Source organism: Mobula birostris, unplaced genomic scaffold, assembly GCF_030028105.1.
Source record: "Mobula birostris isolate sMobBir1 unplaced genomic scaffold, sMobBir1.hap1 scaffold_490, whole genome shotgun sequence".
Taxonomy (NCBI): Eukaryota; Metazoa; Chordata; class Chondrichthyes; order Myliobatiformes; family Myliobatidae; genus Mobula; species Mobula birostris.
This window is the reverse complement of record NW_027278032.1, coordinates 130,207-151,419: the sequence shown is the minus strand read 5'-3', so window position 1 is coordinate 151,419 and position 21,213 is coordinate 130,207. Positions and strand designations below refer to the sequence as shown.

The 21,213-nt window shown below is 49.1% G+C and overlaps 1 protein-coding gene across 2 annotated transcripts in view; it reads right to left on the bottom strand.

Moving 5' to 3' along the window:
* Positions 1-20,880, bottom strand: part of LOC140193275 (WD repeat-containing protein 26-like) — a 214,778-nt gene extending 193,898 nt beyond the window's left edge. For both annotated transcript variants that reach the window (XM_072250646.1, XM_072250647.1), the window contains exon 1: positions 20,419-20,880. In XM_072250646.1, coding sequence (XP_072106747.1) covers positions 20,419-20,666 — 248 coding nt within the window. In that variant the 5' untranslated portion in view covers positions 20,667-20,880. The remainder of the gene's footprint in view (positions 1-20,418) is intronic.
* Between the last annotated feature and the right edge of the window lie 333 nt (positions 20,881-21,213).

Here is a 21,213-nt window from a genome sequence, read left to right as displayed (position 1 = left end):
CACCACTTCCCTACTAACATGCATTTCCCTCAGTTCCTCCATCTCACTGGACCCTATGTCCCCTACTATTTCCAGAAGATTATTTATGTCCTCCTTAGTGAAGTCAGAACCAAACTAATTATTCAATTGGTCTGCCATGTCCTTGCTCCCCATAATCAATTCATCTGTTTCTGTCTGTAGGGGACCTACATTTGTCTTAACCAATCTTTTTCTTTTCACTTATCTATAAAAGCTTTTACAGTCAGTTTTTATGTTCCCTGCCAGTTTTCTCTCAATCTTTTTTCCCCTTCCTAATTAAGCCCTTTGTCCTCCTCTGCTGAACTCTGAATTTCTCCCAGTCCTCAGGTGAACCACTTTTTCTGGCTAATTTGTATACTTCTTCTTTGGAATTGATACTATCCCTAATTTCCCTTGTCAGCCACAGGTGCACTACCTTCCTTGATTTATTCTTTTGCCAAACTGGGATGAACAATTGTTGTAGTTCATCCAGGCGATCTTTAAATGCTTGCCATTGCATATCCACCGTCAACCCTTTAAGTGTCATTTGCCAGTCTCTCTTAGCTAATTCACGTCTCATACCTTCAAAGTTACTCTTCTTTAAATTCAGAACCTTTGTTTCTGAATTAACTATGTCACTCTCCATCTTAATGAAGAATTCCACCATATTATGGTCATTCTTACCCAAGGGGCCTCTCACGACAAGATTGCTAATTAACCCTTCCTCATTGCTCAATACCCAGTCTAGAATAGCCTGCTCTCTAGTTGGTTCCTCGACATGTTGGTTCAAAAAACCATCCCGCATACATTCCAAGAAATCCTCTTCCTCAGCACCCTTACCAATTTGGTTCACCCAATCTACATGTAGATTGAAGTCACCCATTATAACTGATGTTCCTTTATTGCACACATTTCTGATTTACTGTTTAATACCATCCCCAACCTCACTACTACTGTTAGGTGGCCTGTACACAACTCCCACCAGCGTTTTCTGCCCCTTAGTGTTATGCAGCTCGACCCGCATCGATTCCACATCTTCCCGGCTTATGTCCTTCCTTTCTATTGCGTTAATCTCTTCTTTAACCAGCAACGCCACCCCACCTCCCCTTCCTTCATGTCTATCCCTCCTGAATATTGAATATCCCTGAACATTCAGCTGCCATCCTTGGTCACCCTGGAGCCATGTCTCTATGATCCCAACTATATCATAAGTCCCCGGGCCCTGACGGAATGTTCCCCAGGCTGCTCCACGAGGCGAGAGAAGAGATTGCTGAGCCTCTGGCTAGGATCTTTATGTCCTTGTTGCCTACGGGAATGGTACCAGGGGATTGGAAGGAGGCAAATGTTGTCCCCTTGTTCAAAAAAGGTTGTAGGGATAGTCCGGGTAATTATAGACCAGTGAGACTTACGTCTGTGGTGGGAAAGCTGTTGGAAAGGATTCTTAAAGATTGGATCTATGGGCATTTAGAGAAACATGGTCCGATCAGGGACAGTCAACATGGCTTTGTGAAGGGCAGATCGTGTCTAACAAGACTGATAAGAGTTCTTTGAGGTGGTGACCAGGCATATAGGTGAGGGTAGTGCAGTGGATGTGGTCCAAATGGATTTTAACAAGGCATTTGACAAGGTTCCACACGGTAGGCTTATTCAGAAAGTCAGAAGGCATGGGATCCAGGGAAGTTTGGTCAGGTGGATTCAGAATTGCCTTGCCTACAGAAAGCAGAGGGTCATGGTGGAGGGAGTACATTAGGACTGGAGGGTTGTGACTAGTGGTGTCCCACAAGGATCTGTTCTGGGACCTCTACTTATTGTGATTTTTATTAGCGACATGGATGTAGGGGGTAGAAGGGTGGGCTGGCAAGTTTGTAGATGCCACAAAGGTTGGTGGTGTTGTAGATAGTGTAGGGGATTGTCGAAGATTGCTAAGAGACATTGATAGGATGCAAACGTGGGCTGAGAAGTGGCAGATGGAGTTCAACCCGGAGAAGTGTGAGGTGGTACACTTTGGAAGGACAAAACTCCAAGGCAGAGTACAAAGTAAATGGCAGGATACTTGGTAGTGTGGAGGAGCAGAGGGATGTGGGGGTACATGTCCACAGATCCCTGAAAGTTGCCTCACAGGTAGATAGAGTAGTTAAGAAAGCTTATGGGGTGTTACCTTTCATAAGTCAAGGGATAGAGTTAAGAGTCATGAGGTAATGATGCAGCTCTATAAAACTCTGGTTAGGCCACACTTGGAGTACTGTGTCCAGTTCTGGTCACCTCACTATAGGAAGGATGTGGAAGCATTGGAAAGGGTACAGAGGAGATTTACCAGGATGCTGCCTGGTTTAGAGTGTATGCATTATGATAAGAGATTAAGGGAGCTAGGGCTTTACTCTTTGGAGAGAAGAGGAGACATGATAGAGGTGTACAAGATTAAGAGGAATAGATAGAATGGATAGCCAGCGCCTCTTCCCCAGGGCACCACTGCTCAATACAAGAGGACATGGCTTTAAGGTAAGGGGTGGGAAGTTCAAGGGGGATATTAGAGGAAGGTTTTTTCACTGAGAGAGTGGTTGGTGCGTGGAATGCACTGCCTGAGTCAGTGGTGGAGGCAGATACACTAGTGAAATTAAAGAGACTATTAGACAAGTATATGGAGGAATTTAAGGTGGGGGGGGTATATGGGAGGTAGGGTTTAAGAGTTGGCACAACATTGTGGGCCAAAGGGCCTGTACGGTTTTACTATTCTACATTCTATCTCCCGGCAGCCCTGATCGCTCTCATTCTTGTACTGAGGGTGAAGAGCTCCTTTTATGGGCACTAGGATAACCTCAATTTTTTTCTACAAAAGTGGTTTGCCATTGCCTTCTTCTGGGCAGTGTCTTTACAAGACGGGTGACCCCAGCCATTATCAATACTCTTCAGAGATTGTCTGCCTGGCGTCAGTGGTCACATAACCAGGACTTGTGATCTGCACCGGCTGCTCCCACGGCTTCACGTGACGCCAAATGGGTGTGGGGCGGGAGGTTCAGCAGAATCTACATCTTGCCCAAGGGTGACCTGCAGGCCAGCAGAGAGAAGGAGCACCTTCCACCTTCCTTGGTAGAGATGTATCTCCACCTCACCACTCACACCTAGGACACACCATCTTTAATTTCCCATAAAGTTAACTTAAGACGACACACGAAATAGAACATAACGCACCTCACGATGCAACTACAAAGGGGAATCACAGACCACACGGCGTTCACTGAGAGGGGATTACAATGGAGCAGGACCTACGACCCACAAGGTTGGGCCAAACTTATTAAGTAAATGACACCTAACCCCTTCTGCCGGCGTAGCAGTTAGTACAATCACATTCTGGCGGGCCAGCGATTACCAGTCGAGGTTCGACTGCTGTCGCTGTCTGTGAGGAGTTTGTACGTTCTCCCTGTGATCGTGTGGGTTTCCTTCTGGTGCTCCGGTTTCCTCCCACCGTCCAGAGAGATTCATAGGTCAGTAGGTTAATTGGTCACTGTAAATTGGTTAAATTGGGGATGTTGAGGATCGGTGGACAGTGCAGCTGGAATGGCTGGAAAGGCCAATTCCGCACTGTATCGCTAAATAAAAGATTCAGCACGGAGCGCGGAACGGGCCCGGTGAGCCGCACCAACCTGTGAGCCCCCTATTTAACCCGAGCCTCATTTAGAATCAGGATCAGGTTTAATATCACTGGCATACGCCACAAATTTGCAGTTATCTGGCAGCAGTACATAACAATACATTATAACGAAAGCTGTAATACAAGTACATATATTAAAAGTTAAATAATTAGTGCAAAGAAAGTAGTGAGGTAGTGTTCGTAGGTTGAATGTCCATTCAGAAATCTGACGGTAGAGGGGAAGAAGCTGATCCTGAATCGCTGAGTGTGTGTCTTCAGGCTCCTGTACCTCCTCCCTGATGGTAGCAATGAGAAGAGGGCCTGTCCTGGGTGATGGGGTCCTTAATAATGGATGCTGCCTTTTTGAGACATTGCTCCTTGAAGACGTCCTGGATGCTGGGGAGGCTGGTCCCCATGACAGAGCTGGCTGAGTTTACAACTTTCTGCAGCTCATTTCTGAAGTCCACAATCAATTATTTGGTCTTACTGACATTGAGTGGAAAGCTGATCTATCTCACTCCTATCTGCCTTCTCATCACCACCTGAAAGTTACAAGTAACTAATTACCCTACTGACTGACATGTCTTTTGGGTTTATGTTATCTGTAGTCTGAATGTGAGATGACGACGACTGCTTTTCCTTTGTCCTTCTTCGTTCTTGCAACACTTAGTAAAATGACTAGCAATAAGTTTTACGCTACATTCTAGACTGCAAAAGCATTAGGATTCAATAAGGTTAAGGTTAGTGAGTTGCGGGCATGCCACATTGGTGACACGACGGGCTGCCCCAGCAGAATCCACACTGATTTGACGCAAACAACACATTTCACTCTATGTTTTGGTGCCCAGTTGCAAGAAAAAGTTTGTGAACCCTTTGCCATTACCTGGTTTTGTGCATTAATTATTCATAAAATGTGGCCTGATCTTCATCTAAGTCACAATGATAGACAAACACAATCTGCCAACACTAACAGCACATGAACAATCGTACTCTTCATGACTTTATTGAACACATTGTTTAACCATTCACAGTCCAGAATGTGAAGCCTTGTATTTAATAACGGGGAGAACCTCCTTCAGCAGCAACAACCTCCATCAAATGTTTCCTGTAGCTGCTGATCAGACTTGCACAACAGCGAGGAGGAACTTTAGACCATTCCTCCATATAAAACTGTTTCAGTTCATCAATATTTCAGGGATACCTTACGTGAACAGCTCTCTTCAGAACATGCCATGGCATCTCAATTGGGTTAGGCTCTGGACTCTGACTTGGCCGTTCCAAAACACAAATTTTCTTCTTTTTAAACTCATTCTGTTGTTGGTTTGCTCTTATGTTTCGGATCATTGTCTTGTAGCATCATCCAACTTCTATTAAGCTTCAAGTAACGGACCACTACCCAGACATTCTCCTGTAAAATGTCTTGATACAATTTTGAATTCATTGTTCCCTCAACAACTGCAAACTGTCCAGACCCTCAGGCAGCAAACCAGCCCCAAACCATCATGGTCCTTTCACCATGCTTCACAGCTGGGATGAGGTTTTGGTGTCGGTGTGCAGTACCCTTTTTGGTCCAAACAGAGCAGTGTGAATTTCACCAAAAAGTTCAACTTCTGTCTCATCTGTCCACAAAACATTGTTCCTGAGGCATTGTGGAGCATCAAGGTGGTCTTTGCAAACTTCAGAGGTGCAGCAATATCTTTTTGGAGAGCAGTGGTTTCCTCCATTGAACACCATTCTTGCTTAGCGTTCCTATAGTGCACACATGTACAGAGACTTTAGCAAGTTCTGGAGATTTCTGCAGCTCTTTTACTGTTCTCTTGGTTTTTTTTTTTAAAAACCTCCTTCAGCGTTGCACATTGTGCTCTTGGTGTGATCTCTACAGGACGCCCACTCCTAGGGAGAGTAGCAACAGTACTGAGTTTCCTCCATTTGTAGACAATTTCTATTACCATGGACTGATGAACACTCAGATCTTTAGAAATGCTTTTGTGGCCTTTTCCAGCTCCATGCATCTCTGCAATTCTAAGGTCCACTGAAAGCTGTTTTGATCGAGGCATGGTGCACATAAGCAGGCTCTGTCAGTAACCTGATTTTGTGTGTTTTTTTTTTTAAAATATATAGGGCAGTGAAATGCATTAAATTACTACAGTACTGTGCAAAAGTCTTAGGCATCATCGGCATGTGCCCAAGACTTTTGCACAGTACAGTATGTACTTTTTATAAATTTTATTCTGTATTGTACGTGCTGTTGCCTATAAACAGCCAATTTCACCACATATGCCAGTGATACTACACCTGATTCTGACCCACATCCCTCCAATCTCTGCACCCTCAGTACTCACACATTTAACCTCCTCTCAAATAGGAACACAGCCTGTCCAACCTGCCTTCCAAGAGAACCACAAACCAGATCCAACTGCAGAATCATCCAGCCAGCGAGCAACATCTCCAGCAGCAGTCTCACCGACATTCAAAGGGTTTGACCAATATCGAAATCTCTCCTCGCACTGAAGCAACTGCATAAATACTGCAAGAACTGGTCAGAGGCTGCCCTGTGTCTCTCACCGAACCGCTAAGGCCTTTCCAAAAGTTATAGGTCTTCATTATAAGATCTTTCTCCGAGGATCGTCACCTTGTGGTGGAGAGCTTTGTGAGTTCCTGAGACCCTGTGAGGGATGCTGTCTGCAGCGTGGCTCCTGGGAGGGTCAGCCATGGTGGGAAGGTCGAGGGGGAGGTTCCAGCCGGAGAGCGATCCAACCAAGACCTCAACGGTGGAGCTGGCGAAAGATGATGAGACATCACGATGACCGTGAAGACGGAGCAGTGAAGGGTCCCCAGTCGTCTTGCATTCCACGCCACAGGACCCTGACCCTGATCTGCCAAGGATGGTGTGATGGCTGCCCGTGCATCAGCCTCCACACATTAAACAAAGTCACGCACTGGCGTTCTCCGTGAAGGGAGTAACACCCTACGACAGGGGCTTCCATGGGCTGATACCTTTAGCCGAGGGCATCAGAAGACCCCAGGTTGGGAACCCCTGCCTTGGGAAGGTATACATGACCCAAGTCATTGCCTATCAGCCCAACCCGTCCTTGCAAACCAAATTGCCCAAAGTTCAAAGTGAATTAATTGTTAAAGTACATACATGTCACCACATACAATCCTGAGATTCATTTTCTTCCAGGCATGCTCACTAAATCTATAATAGAATGATAACCATAACAGAATCAGTGGGAGACCACACCAACATGGGCGTTCAACCAGTGTTCAAAAGACAAACTCCATGACCAAACACATTTCTTGTACATACACAAGAAATAATAGTCATTAATAAACAAGCAATAAACATCGAGAACATGAGATGAAGGGTCATTGAAAGTGAGTCCATAGGTTGTGGGAACATTCTGATGATGGGCCAAGTGAAGTTATCCCTGCTGATTCCACCAGCACGTGATACTTGAGCCATTTAGGATGTGGCAGGAAATTTGAGTGGTTTCCCTCTCTGGAATTGCAAATCATTCACCTCCCCTGGCACCCTGGGGCTCTGTCACAAAGCAGTTACCAACTGCACTGCAGTTACTCCATCAGCACTTCTGGACACCAAAGACTAAGGTTGCAGGTGGGGGTGAACCCCATTCCACACCCTGCGGGCACATTCACGCCCTCTGCACCAGGCAGGATTACCCTGTGGCTGACCATTTCGGTTGCAATCCCCAAGCCCAGATGTTCGTCCATGGCCACATCCGCTGCCACGATGAAACCAGTCAGGTCACAACTACAACCCGCATTCCATCAGAGCCGCCTCCAACCTGATGACATATACCGCAATTTCTCTAACGTCTGGGAATTTCTCTCCTCCGATCCCCCCCTTCCATTCCCCATTCCAGCTGACTCTCATCTTCCCCTCCCCCGGTGCCCCTTCTCCATGGTCCACTCTCGTCTCCTATCACATTCCTCCTTCTTCAACCCTTTACCTTTCCCACACATCACCTTGCAGCTTCCTACTTCACCACCGTCCCCTCCTACCTTCCATCCCCCTCATCCAGCTCCACCCATCATCTTGCAGTTTCTCACTTCACCACCGTCCCCTCCATCCCCCTCATCCAGCTCCATCCATCACCTTGCAGTTTCTCACTTCACCACCATCCCCTCCATCCCTCTCATCCAGCTCCACCCATCACCTTGCAGTTTCTCACTTCACCACCATCCCCTCCATCCCTCCATCCCCCTCATCCAGCTCCACCCATCACCTTGCAGTTTCTCACTTCACCACCGTCCCCTCCATCCCTCCATCCCCCTCATCCGGCTCCACCCATCACCTTGCAGTTTCTCACTTCACCACCGTCCCCTCCTACCTTCCATCCCCCTCATCCAGCTCCACCCATCACCTTGCAGTTTCTCACTTCACCACCGTCCCCTCCTTCCCTCCATCCCCCTCATCCAGCTCCACTCATCACCTTGCAGTTTCTCACTTCACCACCGTCCCCTCCTTCCCTCCATCCCCCTCACCCGGCTCCACCCATCACCTTGCAGTTTGCCGCCCCCCCCCCCCCCGCTTACCCAGCTTCTTCCCCCTGCCTTTCCAGTCCCAGTGAAGGGTCTGACCAAAAGAGTTGACTCTATTCCTTTCCATGGGTGCGTTTTGACCTGCTGGGTTCCTCCAGCATTTTGTGCGTGTTACTTTGAAAATATTCAGCTGCGTGGTGGGCCTGAGATTCATCAGGAGGCTGCCTGGATGGGTGGCCTTCAGAATCACGTTATTACCAGTGAAACTTCCCAGAGTTGACTGTGGATTGGTGACAAGCATAAAACAGGACAATACCAGAACGGACAACAGAACAATATCTAACAATTTACAAGACAACAGTGCACTCAGCCATGAGTAATCAATGATTAGCAGACGTCAGTAATCAAAGTTAAGTAAACGTGAACATAGGAACACTCAATAATATTCAGCAGGAGAGAGCATGAAGCAGATGTGCAGGGACAGGCAGGGTGAGAAGCTTCGGCGATGAACTTGCAGTGCCTCCCCGGTGCCAATTTGGTGGACAGGTGGGGCACGTGGAGTCAGATGCACAGCCCAAGGTTGTGGAACCAGTTTAGACGTGAGTGACAGAAACTTCGTTACATTATGCAAGAGGAGGAGACGGGTTAATGTGGACAAATAGGATTAGTGTAGGATGAACCAGATAGGGTGAAGGTGTGCAAAATGATTACTCAAATGCTCAAAACCACGCAGGATCTTGACTGACATCCCATCACAGAGGTAAGATATTCAAACCCAAGAGCTCCCAAACCAACACTCAGAGTACCTTCAACAATGCTCTCTCGGGCAATAAACGCTGGCCTCGATAACGATGCCAACATCACAAAAAGAGATTGAATACAAGAAAAAAAAGTCTCAAAGAGGGATCACAGTCCACCGAGGCTTGTTTAGAAAGATTGTGGTCAATTTCATCTTCGTTCAAGAGTAATCTGATTTACAAAGGAGACAATAGCCCATTCTAACTTTCAAACAAAGGCGATCAGAGCCCAGATCTTGTCCTTACAAAGTAAATCACGACACATCCCTGCCACAAATGCATCTGAAGTGAAGAGATTTTGCAGGAATTGAAAGCCCTGGAGTACAACAGACAAAATACCAGAGGAACCCAGCAGATCATGCAGCACCTATGCAGAGAACTAACCAGTTGACTCTTCTCAGACAGAAATCTCATATTCCTGAGAGAGAGGCCTGCAGTCCCAATCCCCCCTGCACACCGATCCTGACTGCAGTGTTGATCTCTGTACACCGATCCCCTCTGCAGTGTCAATCCTCTCTGTACACCGATCCCGTCCGCAGTGTCGATCCTCTCTGTACACCGATCCCGTCCGCAGTGTCGATCCTCTCTGTACACCGATCCCGTCCGCAGTGTCGATCCTCTCTGTACACCGATCCCGTCCGCAGTGTCGATCCTCTCTGTACACCGATCCCGTCCGCAGTGTCGATCCTCTCTGTACACCGATCCCGTCCGCAGTGTCGATCCTCTCTGTACACCGATCCCGTCCGCAGTGTCGATCCTCTCTGTACACCGATCCCATCTGCAGTGTTGACCCTCTGTGTACACTGAACTCCTGCCTGCAGTGTCAATGAATTATGGACCTAAATTCCCAGATCCCTTTGTTCTACCACACTCCCCAGGTACCCTACCATTCACCCTGCAAGATCTGGTCTGCTTTGTCAAGCTGAAGTGCAGCACCTCACAAGTTGTCTGCATTAAATTCCAGCTGTATTGAACCCACTTTTCTAGCTAGTCCCTGCAAGTTCTGATAGACCCCTACACTGCAAATCTTGGCGTCTTCTGCAAAATTGCTGATCCAGTTAACCACATTGACATCTATAATCAACAATCTGGATGACAAACACCAAAGGACCCAGCACCAGTCCCTGTGGCACACCACCAGTCACAGACATCCAGTCAGAGAGACAATGGACCCAGCACCAGTCCCTGTGGCACTCCACCAGTCGCAGGCATTCAGGCAGAGACGATGGACCCAGCACCAGTCACAGACATCCAGTCTGAGAGACAACCATCTACCACCACTCTCTGGCTTCTCCCTCAAAGCAAAAGTCTAATCCAACTTCACTACCTCTCTTGAATGCCAAGCAGCTGAAGACAGCATCCACTGCCCCACCTCCTGGTAACTTCCTCTAAAAGCTCCTCAAGATTGGGTAGATGTGACCTACCACACACCAAGCTATGCTGACTATCCCTGATCAGTCCCTGTTTACCCAAATACCCATCTATCTAGTCCCTCCGAAAACCTCCCAATAACTTTCCAATCGTTGTAATTCATTGTTATTATTTTGAGTTTGCACAGACTGTATTCTCTTGCACATTGGGTTGTTTGTCACTCTTTGTAGTTTTTCATTGATTCTATTGAATTTCTTTGTTCAACAGCAAAATGCCCACAAGAAAACAAATCTTGGGATTGTAGGTGGTGACATATACGTACTTTGATAATAAATTTCCCTTGAAGTTTGTGTTGTCTCAAACTTTCGGAGACACAGAAATGAAAGGTTCAACCACAAAATTAGAGGGCTTGATTCTGCAATCAAGCCCTTTACACAGAGTTATGACTAAATCAATAGTAACAATGTCACTGATATTTCTCTAACAAAGGGGAGCACTGTCCCAAATTCCTGCACGCTCTTCCACCTTCCACGAAGGCTGCAGGATGGAGAGACACACGGAAGTGTATGTAGATGCTGGAATCCCTGAGCAACTCTGCATTGGACAGCATCCATGGATGCAAAGGCTAATATTGCCTCCGCATACAGCCTGACCCGCTAAGTTCCTCTAGTCGCTTGTTTTTGCTCATGCTCTGTTTCCACCACGGCAGCTCGAACCCTTCCTTCAAAGATGATCAAATCTCTCCCGCTCCCACACAAAAGCCATCACATGTGCAAGCACGATCAAAGCCTCAATCCAGCCACCAAAAAAGGGAGAACTTTGCCCAAACCAGCAAGGATAACTTCAACTCTGAACTGATTGTGTAATGTACAGGCTCACTTTCAACGTTTCGCTAATTCACGTTTCAGTCCTGACGCAGGGTCTCAGCCCAAAACTTCCCTCATTTCCACCGATGCTGAGCTCCTCCAGCATCGCGCGTGAGTGTGCGTGCGTGTTGCTCTGGATTTCCAGCATCTGCAGAATTTGTGTTCGCATTTCAGCATTATTTTTTATCATTATTATGGTTTTTCTTTTTTGCATCTGGACAATTTGTTATGTCTGGAACACTGGCTGTTTGTCCACCAGTGTGTACTGTTTTTCATTTCTTCTGTGCATTCACTGCGAATGCCCAAAAGAAAATTAATCTGAAAGTAGTATGTGGTGACATCTACAGCCCTGTGCGAAAGTCTGAGGCACATATCTTTTGCTGGGGTGCCTGAGACTTTTGCACAGGGCTATATTTGTCAACGTGGAGTGGCGGGAGCACAGGATGTTGGGAATGGCGAGGGTGGAGTGCCTTGGGAGGGGTGAGGGACAGGTGGCAGAGGAGTGCCAGACACACCCAGCCCTGAGACACCAGGCTAAGTATTTTGAATCCAAACAATGTACTAAAGTCTGAAGAGGGTTATAAATTGAGTTAAATGTGAGGGATGACAGTTCTTCTCCCTTTGAGAAAAGTGATAACTATATAACCATAGAACAATTACAGCACGGAAACAGGCCATCTCGGCCCTTCTAGACTGTGCCGAACTCTTACTCTCACCTAGTCCCACCGACCTGCACTCAGCCCATAACCCTCCATTCCTTTCCCGTCCATATATCTATCCAATTTAACTTTAAATGACAACATCGAACCTGCCTCAACCACTTCTGCTGGAAGCTCGTTCCACACAGCTACCACTCTCTGAGTAAAGAAGTTCCCCCTCATGTTACCCCAAAACTTTTGTCCTCTAATTCTCAACCCATGCCCTTTTGTTTGAATCTTCCCCACTCTCAATGGAAAAAGCCTATCCACGTCAACTCTATCAATCCCCCTCAATTTTAAACACCTCTATCAAGTCTCCCCTCAACCTTCTACACTCCAAAGAATAAAGACCCAACTTGTTCAACCTTTCTCTGTAACTTAGGAGATGAAACCCAGGCCACATTTTAGTAAACCTCCTCTGTACTCTCTCAATTTTATTGACATCTTTCCTATAATTCAGTGACCAGAACTGTACACAATACTCCAGATTTGGCCTTACCAATGCCTTATACAATTTCAACATTACATCCCAACTCAAATACTCAATGCTCTGATTAATAAAGGCCAGCATACCAAAAGCTTTCTTCACCACCCTATCCACATGAGATTCCACCTTCAGGGAACTACGCACCATTATTCCTAGATCCCTCTGTTCTAAAGCATTCTTTAATGCCCTACCATTTACCACGTATGTCCTATTTTGATCAGTTCTACCAAAATGTAGCACCTCACATTTTTCAGCATTAAACTCCATCCGCCATCTTTCAGCCCACTCTTCTGACCGTCCTAATTCTCTCTGCAAGTTTTGAAAACCTACCTCACCATCCACAACACACCTATCTTAGTATCATCTGCATACTTACTAATCCAATTTACCACTATGATAAGGTCACACAAACACGATCACAGCTCATTTCAAAGTTCGTATCTGCCCCCATACCACCTTGAGATTCCATTTCTTACAGGTAAACAAAGAAATAAAAGGGAATGAGAGAAAAACTACAAATACAACCAAACAACCAATGTGCAAAAGACGGTTTAGAGTCTTTGTAAATGAATCCACAGGTTACGGGATCAGTTGAAAGTTGAGGTGATAGAAGTTATTCTGTCTGGTTCAGGAGTCTGATGGTTGAGGGGTAATAACTGTTCCTGAACCTCCTCCCGGATGGCAGCAATGAGGAGAGTTCATAACGCCAAGCCTTGTCAACCAATGAGAGCACACACCCAAACACTCCCCCACATACAGGTGTCACAGCGCCATGCCACATACTGAAGGAAATCAGGGTCCCAATGGAGATTCGCACCTTGCACATAGAGGGGTTCACAGCTCCCATTTCCCAAAGGTGAATCACAGCCCCATTGAGCCTGAAAATGAAATCACACACTGTCCACAAGACAGATCATGGCCGGGATTCCCTCAAACCACAAGGGTTATAGATGCAGGTCCACTGTCCTCAATGCAAGAATTGATGACAGGACCCATAGACAATGTTCCCTCTAATTTATTTTATTATTTATTTATTTACAGCTGTGCAGACCAACCATTGCTCTGAGCAGGAAACTTTTACATGGCCTGAAAAGTTTGGCACTTCAAATGCATTTATGCAATATGCACATCAAACCACATCTCACAACACATGTAAACAATGTCACGCTGTCAAAACAACTAACAGGCACAATGGTAAAAATAAAATGTTTCGACTAGATAGTGTCGGTACTCAGCGGGCTGGCAGCTCATTAACAATGAGCTACTGAGTTCCGTTCTGTGTTTATTGTTACAATTTGTAACAGTGTTGTAACTTGAAACACCAACAATGTAAATATGCTGAAACTCCAAAATGTTTCAAAGTAAAGGCTGTGGTACATTTATTATTTAGAAAATATATGCATTACATCCACTAACACAACTAATTACAGGGTATTTCAAAATTATACCAACATTATTTCAAAACTATATTATTATATTAAAGAAATCGTCAGCCGTGTGGCAACAAAGGCTATGTGCACTGGAGTATTTCAGTTGCCACGCAGCTTAGAGGGAACTGCACTTACAAACGCCACCAACGCTTAGAAGAACTGGGTAGAAAGCCTGACTGCTCGCAGCCGAGCCTCATTGAGAAAAAGAGATTGTAGCCACAATCCTCAGGGCCAATCCCCAGCACCAAGAGGTTATCAGCTCCAAGGCTCACTGTGCTGACAGAGGTCACAGTTGTAATGTCTCCCTTACCGCAGACCAGGTCACTGTACAGTGAGGGTGGTCTCTGTGAACCATTCCTGCAGCTGTGATACAATAAGGGGATCATGGCCCCAACACATCCTGACTGCACTCTCCATACAAATGGTTACCACAGGCCCACTGCCCACACAGAAAGAACGATAAGACACAGGAGCAGAATGAGGTCATTCAGCCCATTGAGTCTGCCCCACCATTCCATTATGGCTGATTTACTTCACCTGTCTTCTCCATGAAACTTCTGACGTCCCTTCCCAAGCAAAACGCTATTAACCTCTGCTTTGTATAGCCAATGCCTTGGCCACCACAGCTGAATTCACCACCGTCTAGCTAAAGAAATTCCTCATCTCTGTTCTGAAGGGAGGATCATAGCCCTGATCCTCCTTCCCAAACATTACACAGGGGACAAAATCTCATACAAGCTCCACACTGCTGCACAAAAAAAGATTCACAGGCCCAATGCCCCACATACAAAGAGCATCAGACCCCACACAAAATGATGGATAGACTTGATCCCTCTGTTCTCCACTCTCCCCGCATGAAAAGAGGCCATTCCAGTGCCACTGTCTCTTCTAGATCCACTTCAATGTTTTGGCAATTATACATAAATGCCCTTTTAAGGTTTACAACTCTAAACGCCCCTCCATGCAAAAAGAAATTAAGGAATAATAGTTTTCACAGACCCCAATCCCACACCCCCTGTCCAAAGAGGTTCATGCCCCAAACACCCCCCACAATCAGAGGATCAGAATTGCAACAACCCCCCCCACCTACATAATGGTGATAAATGTCCCGATCTTCCCCATGCACAAAGCCTTTCACAGTGCCAAACTCACACACAAAGGAGATCCAGGCATTCACAAAGAGGACAATGGCATTCGTACAGGGAGAACCCCCTTCGAAGCACCAGAGAGCAGACACCTCAAACATGCACGTGCTTGGACAAAGCTGTCAGATCTCGAATGCACTGTACCCCTTGGGTGGGGGCAGAAGGCTTGGTAACCCCCAGAAAGGATTTGGGCAAAAACCTGCAATGATTTGCAGGGCTGTGGTTAGAAGCTAGCACAGGCAAGGACTGATGTCACTTAGAACAGGATTTATTTCGGCAAAGGGTGGTGAATCTGTGGAATTCACTGCCACAGACGGCTCAGGAAGCCAAGTCATTGGGTGTATTTAAAGCAGGCAGCTTCTTAATTAGCCAGGGCATCAAAGGTTATGGGGAGAAGACAGGAGAATGGGGTTGAGAAGAATAATAAATTAGCCATGATCGATAGGCAGAACACTTCTGACAGGTCGAATGGTCTAATTCTGCTCCTAACCCTTCTGGGCAATGAACTCCAGAAAGAAAAGGACGTTGCAGCTCCAACACCTGATCAAGAGACCTTTCCAAACACAGTTTCCATGGTTCCATGGCCTCCTCACACCGGGGGTGGGGGGGGGGGGGACAATACCCCTGATCAGCCCTGTGCAAAAGGCTCACCCCCCCCCGGATGTTCTCATTCGTTTACGATTACCCGCACACCCACTGCCCCACTCTGTTATTTCAACTTTTATGCCCCCAAGCAAGAGAGGCCACAGCTCCAATTTCTCGCCACAGTGAGGAATTAACAGTCCATAGGTTATTACAGCACTGATGGCCTCAGTCAAAGTGCTGAGCTTCCCCTCGGCGTGGGGGATTTACCAAGCTGTTTCTCCCCTGCAGAATTCAAGATTGCCTATTGTCATTCTTCAGTGTAAAGGGGAATGAAATAATTGTTACTCTAGATCTGAAACAACTCAAAAACATACACAATATAAATATGAGAGCAATCACATTAAACAAAATCTACTGTCGTATAGATTCGCTGTACAGAAAGTGGAATGTCATGGAGATGGTAGTGGGCTCATGGGCAGGCAGGGGTGACAGAGTACCATTCCCCTGCACCGGGGATCAGAGTCACAGAGGGACAGACACCGTGACATCTCACTTCACCCACAAAGGGGTGACCTACTTAGACCCCTTAAGAAAAGGAGATCAAGGCACTAATCCTTACAGAGTGTGGCTCACGACCCCACTGCGCGCGCGCACACACACACACACACGAGCTTATCAACCCACTCCACACCAACACACAGAGACACACATACAGACAACACAGGAGGGTCACATCATCCCACTCCCCTCCAACATACACACAGACAGACACAGGAGGGTCACATCATCCCACTCCCCTCCAACACACAGACAGACACAGGAGGGTCACATCATCCCACTCCCCTCCAACACACAGACAGACACAGGAGAGTCACATCATCCCACTCCCCTCCATCACACAGACAGACACAGGAGGGTCACATCATCCCACTCCCCTCCAACACACAGACAGACACAGAAGGGTCAGATCATCCAACTCCCCTCCAACACACACACATACACAGACAGACACAGGAGGGTCACATCATCCCACTCCCCTCCAACACACACACAGACACAGAAGGGTCAGATCATCCAACTCCCCTCCAACACACACACAGACAGACACAGGAGGGTCACATCATCCCACTCCACTCCATCACACAGACAGACACAAGAGAGTCACATCATCCCACTCCCCCCCATCACACAGACAGACACAGGAGGGTCAGATCATCCAACTCCCCTCCAACACACACACAGACAGACACAGGAGGGTCACATCATCCCACTCCCCTCCAACACACAGACAGACACAGAAGGGTCAGATCATCCAACTCCCCTCCAACACACACACATACACAGACAGACACAGGAGGGTCACATCATCCCACTCCCCTCCATCACACTGACAGACACAGGAGGGTCACATCATCCCACTCCCCTCCAACACATAGACAGACACAGAAGAGTCACATCATCCCACTCCCCCCCATCACACAGACAGACACAGGAGGGTCAGATCATCCAACTCCCCTCCAACACACACACACACACAGGAGGGTCAGATCATCCAACTCCCCTCCATCACACACACAGACACAGGAGGGTCACATCATCCCACTCCCCTCCATCACACACAGACAGACACAGGAGGGTCACATCATCCCACTCCCCTCCATCACACACACAGACACAGGAGGGTCACATCATCCCACTCCCCTCCATCACACAGACAGACACAGGAGAGTCACATCATCCCACTCCCCTCCAACACACAGACAGACACAGGAGGGTCACATCATCCCACTCCCCTCCATCACACACAGACAGACACAGGAGGGTCACATCATCCCACTCCCCTCCAACATACACACAGACAGACACAGGAGGGTCACATCATCCCACTCCCCTCCAACACACAGACAGACATGGGGATGGGGGTCACATCATCCCACTCCCCTCCATCACACACACAGACAGACACAGGAGGGTCACATCATCCCACTCCCCTCCAACACACAGACAGACACAGGAGGGTCACATCATCCCACTCCCCTCCAACACACAGACAGACACAGGAGGGTCACATCATCCCACTCCCCTCCATCACACACACAGACACAGGAGGGTCACATCATCCCACTCCCCTCCATCACACACACAGACACAGGAGGGTCACATCATCCCACTCCCCTCCAACACACAGACAGACACAGGAGGGTCACATCATCCCACTCCCCTCCAACACACAGACAGACACAGGAGGGTCACATCATCCCACTCCCCTCCAACACACAGACAGACAGACACAGGAGGGTCACATCATCCCACTCCCCCCCATCACACAGACAGACACAGGAGGGTCACATCATCCCACTCCCCTCCATCACACACACACAGACACAGAAGGGTCACATCATCCCACTCCCCTCCAACACACAGACAGACACAGAAGAGTCACATCATCCCACTCCCCTCCATCACACACACAGACACAGGAGGGTCACATCATCCCACTCCCCTCCAACACACACAGACACAGGAGGGTCACATCATCCCACTCCCCTCCATCACACAGACAGACACAGGAGGGTCACATCATCCCACTCCCCTCCAACACACACACAGACACAGGAGGGTCACATCATCCCACTCCCCTCCAACACACAGACAGACACAGGAGGGTCACATCATCCCACTCCCCTCCAACACACAGACAGACACAGAAGGGTCAGATCATCCAACTCCCCTCCAACACACACACAGACAGACACAGGAGGGTCACATCATCCCACTCCCCTCCAACACACAGACAGACACAGGAGGGTCACATCATCCCACTCCCCTCCAACACACACACAGACACAGAAGAGTCACATCATCCCACTCCCCTCCAACACACAGACAGACACAGGAGGGTCACATCATCCCACTCCCCTCCATCACACACACAGACGCAGAAGAGTCACATCATCCCACTCCCCTCCAACACACAGACAGACACAGAAGAGTCACATCATCCCACTCCCCTCCAACACACACACATACACACACAGACACAGGAGGGTCACATCATCCAACTCCCCTCCAACACACAGACAGACACAGGAGGGTCACATCATCCCACTCCCCTCCAACACACAGACAGACACAGGAGGGTCACATCATCCCACTCCCCTCCAACACACAGACAGACACAGGAGGGTCACATCATCCCACTCCCCTCCAACACACAGACAGACACGGGGATGGGGGTCACATCATCCCACTCCCCTCCATCACACACACAGACAGACACAGGAGGGTCACATCATCCCACTCCCCTCCAACACACAGACAGACACAGGAGGGTCACATCATCCCACTCCCCTCCATCACACAGGCAGACACGGGGATGGGGGTCACATCATCCCACTCCCCTCCATCACACACACAGACACAGAAGGGTCACATCATCCCACTCCCCTCCAACACACAGACAGACACAGGAGGGTCACATCATCCCACTCCCCTCCATCACACACACAGACAGACACAGGAGGGTCACATCATCCCACTCCCCTCCATCACACACACAGACACAGGAGGGTCACATCATCCCACTCCCCTCCATCACACACAGACAGACACAGGAGAGTCACATCATCCCACTCCCCTCCATCACACACAGACAGACACAGGAGAGTCACATCATCCCACTCCCCTCCATCACACACAGACAGACACAGAAGAGTCACATCATCCCACTCCCCTCCAACACACACACAGACACAGGAGGGTCACATCATCCCACTCCCCTCCATCACACACACAGACAGACACAGGAGGGTCACATCATCCCACTCCCCTCCAACACACAGACAGACACAGAAGAGTCACATCATCCCACTCCCCTCCAACACACACACATACACAGACAGACACAGGAGGGTCACATCATCCCACTCCCCTCCATCACACACACAGACACAGGAGGGTCACATCATCCCACTCCCCTCCATCACACACAGACAGACACAGGAGAGTCACATCATCCCACTCCCCTCCAACACACAGACAGACACAGAAGAGTCACATCATCCCACTCCCCTCCAACACACAGACAGACACAGAAGAGTCACATCATCCCACTCCCCTCCAACACACACACATACACACACAGACACAGGAGGGTCACATCATCCAACTCCCCTCCAACACACAGACAGACACAGGAGGGTCACATCATCCCACTCCCCTCCAACACACAGACAGACACAGGAGGGTCACATCATCCCACTCCCCTCCATCACACACACAGACAGACACAGGAGGGTCACATCATCCCACTCCCCTCCAACACACAGACAGACACAGGAGGGTCACATCATCCCACTCCCCTCCAACACACAGACAGACACAGGAGGGTCACATCATCCCACTCCCCTCCATCACACACACAGACAGACACAGGAGGGTCACATCATCCCACTCCCCTCCATCACACACACAGACACAGGAGGGTCACATCATCCCACTCCCCTCCATCACACACACAGACACAGGAGGGTCACATCATCCCACTCCCCTCCATCACACAGACAGACACAGGAGGGTCACATCATCCCACTCCCCTCCAACACACAGACAGACACAGGGATGGGGGTCACATCATCCCACTCCCCTCCATCACACACACAGACACAGGGGGGTCACAAGGACTCAGCTCCCAGCCTCTCCCCACCCCCAAAGGCCCCTCGATCTCCGTCTGCCCCAGAAGGGTGTTTACTGTCCATTCACCGTCACACCGCCCCTGTGGTCTCGTTGTCCCACCCCACCCCGAGGGGCTGGTCTCTCCGACCAGGTTGTCCCCAGACTCTGTCACCCCCTCCAGGTCCCCGGCCCTCGTACAAAGGGACTGCACCCTCCCCGAGCCCCGGTACCTACTTGAACCCGAGGCCCCGCAGGTGCTGCCCGATCAGCCGGATCACGTCCTCGTCCGCCCGGGATAGCCGCTTCTTCTTGCGGCCTGCGGCGGCGCCGTGGGAGTCGGGTCCGGCCGGGCACTCGGGCTGCAGGCCGAGGGCTAGGTGCGGCAGCTGGCCGTTGGCAGCGGGCGGGGAGCCGGGCTGGGCCCCGTTGGTACTGGGGGCCGGGGCCGGGGCTGAGGCCGAGCCAGAGGCCGCCTGCTGCATGGCGATGACGGTGCGGCGGCGGCGGGGCCCGGGCCCGCTGGCGGACACTCGCTGCTTCTTCCTGGGCGGCGGCGGCGGCGGAGACGCTCCACCGGGCTCCGAGTCCGACGAAGAGGCCAGAGTGCTGCGTGGGGCGGCGCTGAGGAAAGGCCGCGGTCCGCAGCTCCCGGACTGGGCCCCGACTCGGCGCGGCGCGTCATCAAAACAACGCAATTGCGTCACCGCGCCGTGACGTCATCCACCAGCGATTGCCCCGTGACGCCACAGACCCGTCTATGGCGTCATTTAAAGGCACAAAAGTGTTTGGGGGGGGGCAACGAGATGCCCTCCAATCTGTCTCCAGGCAACCAATCACAACCTGTCAATCTGTCTCCAGGCAACCAGTCACCTATCAATTTGTCTCTTGACAACCAGATCTCTGTCAACCTGTCTCCTGGTAACCAGTCAGTCGTCAATCTGTCTCCAGGTAACCGGTCATCTGTCAATCTGTCTTCAGGCACTCAGTCACCTGATGCTGGGTGACCAGTTGACGATAGGTTGGAAACAG